Source organism: Alexandromys fortis, unplaced genomic scaffold, assembly GCF_014885135.2.
Source record: "Alexandromys fortis isolate MF-2015 unplaced genomic scaffold, M_Fortis_MF-2015_v1.1 scaffold_111, whole genome shotgun sequence".
Lineage (NCBI taxonomy): Eukaryota > Metazoa > Chordata > Mammalia > Rodentia > Cricetidae > Alexandromys > Alexandromys fortis.
The window spans coordinates 4,614,451-4,623,225 of record NW_026067996.1 but is presented as its reverse complement, the minus strand read 5'-3'; the positions used below and the strand labels follow the sequence as shown (position 1 = coordinate 4,623,225).

At 49.7% G+C, this 8,775-nt stretch overlaps 1 protein-coding gene across 1 annotated transcript in view; it reads left to right on the top strand.

The window, feature by feature from the left end:
• The first annotated feature begins 1,235 nt into the window (after window positions 1–1,235).
• Window positions 1,236–8,775, top strand: part of Lrig1 (leucine rich repeats and immunoglobulin like domains 1) — a 99,949-nt gene continuing 92,409 nt past the window's right edge. The window contains exon 1 of the mRNA XM_050160271.1: window positions 1,236–1,935. Coding sequence (XP_050016228.1) covers window positions 1,694–1,935 — 242 coding nt within the window. The 5' untranslated portion in view covers window positions 1,236–1,693. The remainder of the gene's footprint in view (window positions 1,936–8,775) is intronic.

Here is an 8,775-nt window from a genome sequence, read left to right as displayed (position 1 = left end):
AAAAACCCTTTAAGTGTTTTGATTTTGTCTTCCCGATGAACAGCTCTTCTACTCCATATCTATAAAGTGTAAGTTAGATTTAACGCGCCGGGACAAATGTTTTCCAGACTCCCGTGGCTTACTTAGCTCTCCTAACTGGTGTGCCCTATGTTAGACAGAAACTTGCACGCTCTTGGGGAGAGATGTATGTGAGACACCGGCAAGGAAAAGCGCCCAGAGCGGCAGGTATGTATTACAGTGCTAATCTCAACTTTTTTTTTCCACTGTAAGCGCCCGCTTACGGCCATGCACTATTTCACATGGCAGCTCTCAGTCCATTCTGAACCGTAGAGGCCACATTTACAAGTTTAGTTTTTCTTTTACTGTCTAGAAAGTGTATGCCATGGATGGTGTCTTGAAAACTGACTTTTAGAAGCTCCGATTTTCAAAAACAAAGTACAACACCCCAACAAACCCTTTCTTCAAGCCCGGAGCATTTCCCGAACTATCCTTCAACTAACTAGGGGCGGGGAAGAGGGCGTGCCCTTGAGATTCAATTTCTGCAGCACACGTTTCATTTCGGTAGTCAAGGACACATTTCCTAATTTTAGATACCGAGAAGAACGAGTTTGGAGCTGAAATGAGCTCCGGGGTGTTTGATGAGAAAGGGGATCCAGCTCTGAGGAAAACGCTGAGAAACTGTGAAAGTTTTAAATATTTTTTTAAAATGCCTCCTGAAAGGCACCTGAAAAAAAAGTGTACGCGTTTGCTGTGAATCCACCGTGTTGTCTGTAGTCTGGGAGGAATCGGAACAAACCTTGTGTCCAGATAGTTCCCCAACTTTCTTTCCTCCTCTAGGTTCAACGGACCGATCTCTAGGCCACTTCTAGATCCCGGGGCAGGGTAGCCGACGTCGTGCGGGGCTCCTTTAAGACGAGGAAGCACGCCCCTCCATTTCCCCGCCCAGTCCCCGCCCTTCACACCTTGGGTGGGAAAAGCGAGCGGAGGCGGGACGTTGGGGGGGAGCGAGCGATCCTCGGGCCTCGGTAGCCCGGTGGGGCTCCCGTAGCCAATGAGCGGCGGGCGGGGCGGGGCGCCACTCTGCAGCCGGGCGTCCAACGTGGGCCGCTCTCCGCCCGCGGGCCCCAGCCGAGGGGTGTGTGAGGGCGAGCAGTCGGGGCGGGGCCTGGGGCCGCGGGGCTGGACCGCGGCGCGGCTGGCCGCTGATTGTTCGCCGCGCCGAGGCACGGTGCGCTCGGGACGCTCCGGGACGGTGGGACGCGTGGGGTCCACGGCTCGCAGCCCGGAGCCCTCCCTGAGATGCTCGCCCGCCCCACGCTCAGAGGCCGAAGCTAAGCGTCCTCCGTCCTCAGCGGCAGCGACTCTCGGCGTGCGCGCCCGGGCTCGGGAGGCGACGCGTAGCGCGGCGGGAAGGACTTGCGGCGGCGGCCGAGCACTCACCGCAGGACTCCGCGGAGTTCGCCGCGCGCAGGGCTCGGCCCGGATGGGCGCGGGGGTGGCGTCCCCCGCAGGGCGCTGCGAAGCGGCCCGGGCTGAACGTGCCGGCTGAGCGCCGCGGCCGCCGAGCCGACTGGGGCCGGGCGTCTATGGTCCGGTGCGGAGCCTAGCGCCGAGCGCAGCCCGCGCCCGCCCGCTCGCTCGCCCGCACCTCGGCAGCGCTCGCGCCCCGGCTTCGCGGCGCGCTCCAGACAAGATGGCGCGGCCGGGTCCGGGAGTGCTCGGGGCCCCGCGCCTCGCGCCTCGCCTTCTGCTCCGGCCGCCGCCGCCGCCGCTGCTCCTGCTGCTGCTATTGCCGTGGCCGGAGTCGGCGGGCGCCCAGGCCGGCTCGCGGGAGCCCTGCGCGGCCGCCTGCACTTGCGCCGGGGACTCGCTGGACTGCAGTGGGCGCGGGCTGACCACGCTGCCCCGAGACTTGCCCTCCTGGACGCGGAGCTTGTGAGTATCACCTTTGCAGCTGGCCCGGGCGCTGTCACTGGGACGGGGCTGCGGGTGTGCACAGCCTGGGAGGGTGCGGAGTGCACTCTGCGGGCTGGGAGACTTGTGGGTGGCCTGGTGGAGGTCGCGCGTGGCGGTCCGGGGGAGAGGACTGTGTCTCTGCGGTCTGAAGGTGAGCGCGTCTATCTCATGGGATTCTAGAGGAGAAGCGTGCCTTGCAACGCGTGTTCTCCTGCGGGTTCAGGACATGAGTGTAGGGGGGATTGAGCGTGCTTCGTGGAGTCTGGAGGCCTGCGAGTGTGGGGTGTGGAGGGGAGCCACCGGTTTGTAACTTGAAGGTGAGTGAGTGTGTTGAGCGGGAGGTGTGTGTGTGTGGGGGGTGTCTGTTAGTGAAGAATGGAGGTGAGCGGATTTGTGTGCACGCGAGTGTTGGAGCCTATGTCAGGATCTGTGGGCTTATGTTCCTCCGTTTCCTCTCCACCAAGCCAGATCTTTGGTGTCTGAGTTCCAGCTTGCCTCCAGTTGGTCATGAATGAAGGTGACTCTTATCTCCAATGTTCGTTCTGTTTACATTATTTATTAGTGAATGTACGTTGCTGTCTCCTGATCACTAGAGACCACGGTGGCTTGACTTGGTATTGGCCAGGGCAGAAGGGTCCCTGCCTTGGAGAACCCAGGAGTTGAGGAGCTTTGAGAGTTCTTGGAGATCTCCGAGTGCGGCTGTTTGCCCTTTTCCGCCTGACTGGCATGTAGAGGAACTGTGTTCCAGATCCCTTCCTGTCTGTTCCCTGGGGCCCCCTTGGGCTTGATGATCCACAGCGGTGGGCCCCACCCTCGAGTTTCTCCTCCATAAATGGCACAAGTTAGTTGTGGAGTAGTGCTGCTTCGGGAGAGGTTGCCAGGGGCCTGGCTGGCTCTGTCAATTGGCTTCACTGCACAGGGGGGCATTTCTGGGCTGTTTGGGGTTGGGGCCTGTCAGGGGTTAGTGGGATGCTTCTTACAGGGGATTTGGCAGGAATGAAAAGACATTCGGTTTCTGTAGGCACAGTGGGATGGAATAGCTTTGTTACTTTTTTAAAAACTTAGACCTCGGTTATCAGTAATTAGCATCTCTAGAACTATTAGTACCTTCCAGAAAAGGCCTGGCTTGAGTAGTCTGCTTCTCAGTTGAATGTCTTTCCTAGGACATAGAAGAGGAGCAGCAGAACTTCAGTCATGACACTTGTTTCAAAATGAGAAAATCGACGACACAGGATTGGCCTGCCACTACGGGGAGAAGTTAGTTCCTTTCTAACAAGAAGACCCTGTGCTTTTTTAAAACAAGGCATAGATCTTTACTTCCATCTCTGGGGCTCGCTGTGTGAGCCCTGCAGCTGGCTGAGACCCATTAGCTACCATTGCTACCCTTAGGCTTTTTCTTCAGGATCTGCTTCCTCTCCGGAGTTTACTAGTGAAAATGCGTGGTCTTAGAATGGGTTTGAGCACAGTGGCTCTGTGGTTAGTTACCGAGAGATGAACACACTGTTGCTCTTCGCTAGGATTTTATTTATTAATGGTTGAGGCTGTCTAGGGACAAGGTTTTTATTTGCATACTAAGGTAGTTTTTTTTTTTTTTTAAATTAAATATTAGAACCATGTGGGTAGAATCAGGATAACTTCTTAAGTGCTCACCTGTTGGGAGAGAGAATTGCAAAGCCATGTGTTGGTGTCATTGTGAGGAAGGAAGGCTCTCTGTTTCCAAGCCCTACTTCCTGAAGAGGACAGAGTGTTCTTATTTGCACTTTCCTAGGTCACAAGACCCACCTCTCCTTGCCCTGTTTTGGAGCAGAACTTACTAGTCATTTTTAGACTTTTGGGTGCCCGCAGTGACAATTCACACAGCATAAAGACCTTTAAAGTTGCATTCTCTTTTACTCACAGAATGTAATGATCAATAAATACCAGACTAGGTATTTTGAGCCTCAAGCGATTTGCCTCTGCTGAGGATGGCTTTAACGGATTAGATTTAGGATTCAAGCCGTGCGGTTTCTTGGTTAGCACGTGGTAAATACAACAAGCTCGCACATGTGCCTCCCCCGTGCACACAGTACATACACACACACACAGACATACATACACAAGGGTGTCCTTTGAAAAATACTTAGGATTTTTTTTATTTCTGCTCAAAATGATATCAAGTATGAATTGTTTTCTAACCTTCAGATTTCTCAAAATATTCCCCCGTCCCCCAATATTGAGGATTGAACCTAAGGTCTGGAGTGTGCTAGGCAAGCTTGCTACCTCCACACTGTATCTCTGATACCAACACTTTGATTTCAAACCATTGCCTTCCGTCTGGGATTCCCATAAAGATGTTCATACTCTGGGCTCTGATGTGGCAAGGCACACGTAGAGAAAGTCACCTATATAATGTAGTATCTTGTATTTTTATGAATTTATACCTTCTGAGGCCACTGTGTCTAGAAAATGCTTTGAGCTAGTTTATAAGCCCTATGAAGTAAGTAACTGCAGCCTGCTCAAACAGTTTCAGGCTGTGGGTTTGAGATATCTAGGGACCTATGGCTTTACGGGGCTCCTCCTGCTTTTGTAAACAGTCCATCTACTTTTGGAGTTGCTCTTAGGCCAAGCGTAGAGAAACTAGAACTTTTTAATAGTAAATAGAATTCAGGTTGGTGTTTCTGGGGGGAAATAGAGTCCTCTCCAGGGCTAAGGAAAACTGAGGGTGGTGACCAGGCCTATCTCATTGCATAGGTGAGGTTGGCATGCTCCAATCAGGACATTCAGAAATAGCACCGAATCCTGCCAAGACTTACTCCAGCTCCCAGAACCGTAGAAGAGGCTGACTTCTTAGAACTTACGTGTTTGCTTTTCTTGAAACTATTTTTGAGAGCATGATTTCAGAAGCTGTTTGAGGTATTAAAGAGGATTTACTTTAGACTCTTTCTTACCTGTCTAGATTTGAGCAGAGAGTTTAGTTACAAAATGCTGTTTGACATTCTGATGGTAACCGATGGCCCGTTGGAGTGGGAGGAAGGAGGCTGAGCCTTGGATTCTTGTTCTGTGGAAGGAAGTTAGCAGGAACTCAAAAGCAAGGACATTTAGGGAAGGACACCAAATGTGGTCGTCTTGAGTGCCAGTAGTAAGAGTTTATTGATTTGTTTCTCATACTGTGACTTTGCAGAACTCAATTGGGTGGCTCAAATCTAGCTTTGCTGGTGTGAGCACGTAAATGGCCTGTGCTGTCACTGTACAGTTGGGAAGCGAGGAGAATCTGTCTTTCAGATTCTACAGCTGTGCTCCAAGGACCAGGCGTGCAAGGTGTTGTGAATTAAAGTGCTGGAAATTACTTTCCATCTTATTTATGCAAATTAGAATGACCAAATCCTTTTAGAATCCAAACTGGGGCGTACGTATGTAGATGTATATGTTTGAATGGAGTGCCTAGCTGGCTCATATTCCTTCTTACTGTGTTTGTGTATATATGTATGTATGTAAGTATATATGTCTCCTATCCCTTTAAGAACTCAGCAAATCTTGAACTTGTTCTGATTTGGGGTTGGAGGCTGTTTGGAATAGAGGTGGATTTATTTCTTTTTGTGGTGCTAGGGATCCGAACTCACTGCCCAGGGCATGCTACACAACAGTTTTTTTTACGCTGAGGTGCTCTGTCACCCAGCCCTATACAGATCTTGAGGGCACTTGCTCCTTTCAACGTCTACTCTCCTGTGAGCTCATGGGGATAAAGATCTGTAAGGATGGCATCTGTAAGGAAGCCTTTGCCTACTGTAAGCCAGCCTTCTGTCAACTGAGCCACATCCTCACTGCATTGTCCCCCTTCAGGGCACTATTTTAAGAGGCAGTGTGCTCGTCTATGTCTCTTTCTATAATTACATAGGGTCACTAGTATCCACAAACTTGGGACTTCTGAGTGTGTTACAGGCAGTAACTCTTGGCAGCATCTTGAGAAGGCTTGGGGACAGTGCAGTGTGCCGCGATAGGAGCTTCTTTCTGTCAGATGTCCGGTATTCCTGCTCTCCAGCCTCCTCCCTCTTTGGTTAACTGCGTTGCCTGGGTTCCCTGGACTACTTCCCTGACCAGTTGGGTCGCCCTCTGGCTGACCTTTTCCTCTGTCAGGCTGCAAGCTCCCTCCCAGAGGGTCTCTTCCCTTCTCTGCAGTGTCTCTGTGGTGCAAAGCCTTCTCAACATGCTCCCAGGGTGGATAGAAATGTCCCAGAGCCTGCTAGGGACTAGTGTGACTTAGCACACCTGGCTCTAAAATATGCATCTACTATTGCCTGGGAGAAAGGACTGTGAGATAGGAAAGCCAGATAGTGGCTGTTCAAAGTAGCCTGTGGCTGCTTGAAAAGGTGAGAGGGAAATCTAGAAGAGGGCTCACTGACTTGAAAGATGCTATAAGCTGTAGGAAAGGTGGTGGTGGTTGACCTTACCGCTGTTGTCGTCAGCCTCCTCCTCCCTCATTTGTCTGAAACGTTAAAGGGATTCTTCTTCTCTACTGCATAAGTTGCAAGACCAAGTTTTGTGGGTTAGCCTAACTTTCAGCTCGTTTTGAATGAGCTTGGTGACATTCGCTTCCTGGGGACCTTGCCCTCCTCAGCAATTGCAGTTTGAAACCCCGGGGGTCTTTTAGAAGCAGGATTTTGGGCTGTGTTAATATTGTTGTTCACAGTGAATGCACTTTCAAAGGCTGAATGCTTTGTCTTGAGACAGGAGGGAGAAGGGGGTGTAGGGAAATATCCTAGGCAGAGGAAGGGAACTAGGAAAAATTCTCAAGTGGTGTCTGGTCTGTGGGAGGTTTAGGGGCTGTTAGTAATATGTGTTTACAATTTAGGCATGGTATTAAGCCAGTGGATCTGTTAGGGATGAACCTCATCACTTCTTTCTCTGTGCTAGTAACTGACTGTTATCTCCTGTTGTTGTTTCTAGCAAAATTGCAGATTTGGTTTTATTTCCTATGAACCTTGAAGCCCAGAGGTTGAACTTTGTATGATGGAAATTGCATTCATTTATTGATTTAGCCCAAATAGTTTTATGTAGTGACAGAGATTAGGATAGTAGTTCAGTCTGACCAATGCATTGGTCACTTACATAACTGTGCTGAACATGGTCACTGTTACTAAGCAAAGTGAATAGGTCTTTAGCTTCTATGTTACCATGTTTTGTATAGTTTAGTGCTTCAGTTGTGGGTTTAAAAAGACTTATTTTTATTATTTTTAGGTATGCACATGCCCGAGGGTCTGTGGGGGGGGGCATATACCCTTAGATGCCAGAGGTTTTGGATTCTCCTGGAGCTGGAGTTACAGGGTAATGCGAGCTACCTGACTTGGGTGCTAGGAACTGAATGAAGGTCTTCTGACAGAAGGAAGTATACTTAAGTCTCAGCTTTCTCTCTGGCCTTGATCATCTGTTTTTTGACCCAAGCATATTATGCATAGACATCTAAAACAGAGTTACACAATCTGCTAATAAAAGTTGTTCTAAGTTTTCAAAAGTGGTTTCTTCCTTTCCCTGGGTCTTGCACCCTGTTTCCCTGCCTTGAGTTCTTTGCATCCTCTCGAAATGGGCATTGGATACTTGTACCCTGGTTTCTGGTAATGGGATAGGTGGGAATGATGTGGTTGGAACTTTATTTACTTTTACTCTGCTATGTATGGTGGTGCCGTTCACCCTGCAGGGGTCAGGGCACCCAATGCCACCCTTCACTTTGGAGTAGTAATGGAAAGATTGGAATGCTCTTTTTAGGGTCATTTCTGGTATCACCATTCTCCAGCCCCTTGCCCCTGTTTCTGCCAAGGGGATCATAGTATCATATCTTGTCGCTGCCATGAGGAAGGTTAAACTGTGCATATGTGCCATTTGCTTCCTCTGTGTGGTCCATCAGTTGAAGGTTGAGGTGGCAGTTCCTCAAATCTTGCATCCGTTCTCATGACCAGCCCCGCTGAGTTGCATATCCTAGTGACAAAGGCTTTCCTGGGGAAAGTTTACCTTTCTGATATGAAGGGATCTTTTGGTGTGGGAGTATAGCATGACTCACTCACAAGCCAGGCATCGTTCTCCAGCAACAGCTTTGGTGGTGCAGTAATACTGCACCAGGTAGACTCGTGTGCTTGGGAATCTCAGATAAATGGGCAGGAAGCTATACACAGTTGCGGTAAATTATACAATTAGCAAAAATTGTTGGGGGAGTTTAAAATATATTCCAGTTGTGTAAATACTGCCTGTTTAGCATTATTCTTTGGGGAAGGTGGATGGGAAAAAGCAGGAAAGTGAGAAGTCCTTAAACCAATCATTTTATTCTCTTGTTTCCAAGGTTTCATTGAAATTGAGCCCTACCCAAATGCAGGTAGCTCAGTAGCTTGGAAGAATGCAGGTGTGCTCTTCCAAGTGAGATTAGGTTACAGTCTTTAGGGCGCACTGATCCTTGTTGGTCCCCACCTCCTTTTGGAAAGACTTGAAGGAGAGGAGGTGGGAGGGGAGATAGTTATTGGCTGAAGGCAGATAACAAGTTTCATTTGTTTTGATCTGTTTACAATGGTATGGCAACTTGAAGGGGCCACAGACAGCAAACACGGGGTCATCTAAGGAACCTGGCAAGGATGTACCTTGAAAAGCCGTTTGCTATTGCTCCTGGTGCACCTGTCAGTGAGTCTTGTCCCCTTGTGAATGGCCATGATTCACGGCCTTGCCCACATGAACGGTTGCAATTGTTTGCACCCTTATTACTATTTAATCTAACCTAACCGGTAAGGCCCACTGTGCTAACAACCAATCCGTTCATCTCCGCGAGGCCGGATTCATCACTGCTGCTTCCTTGTGAACCAG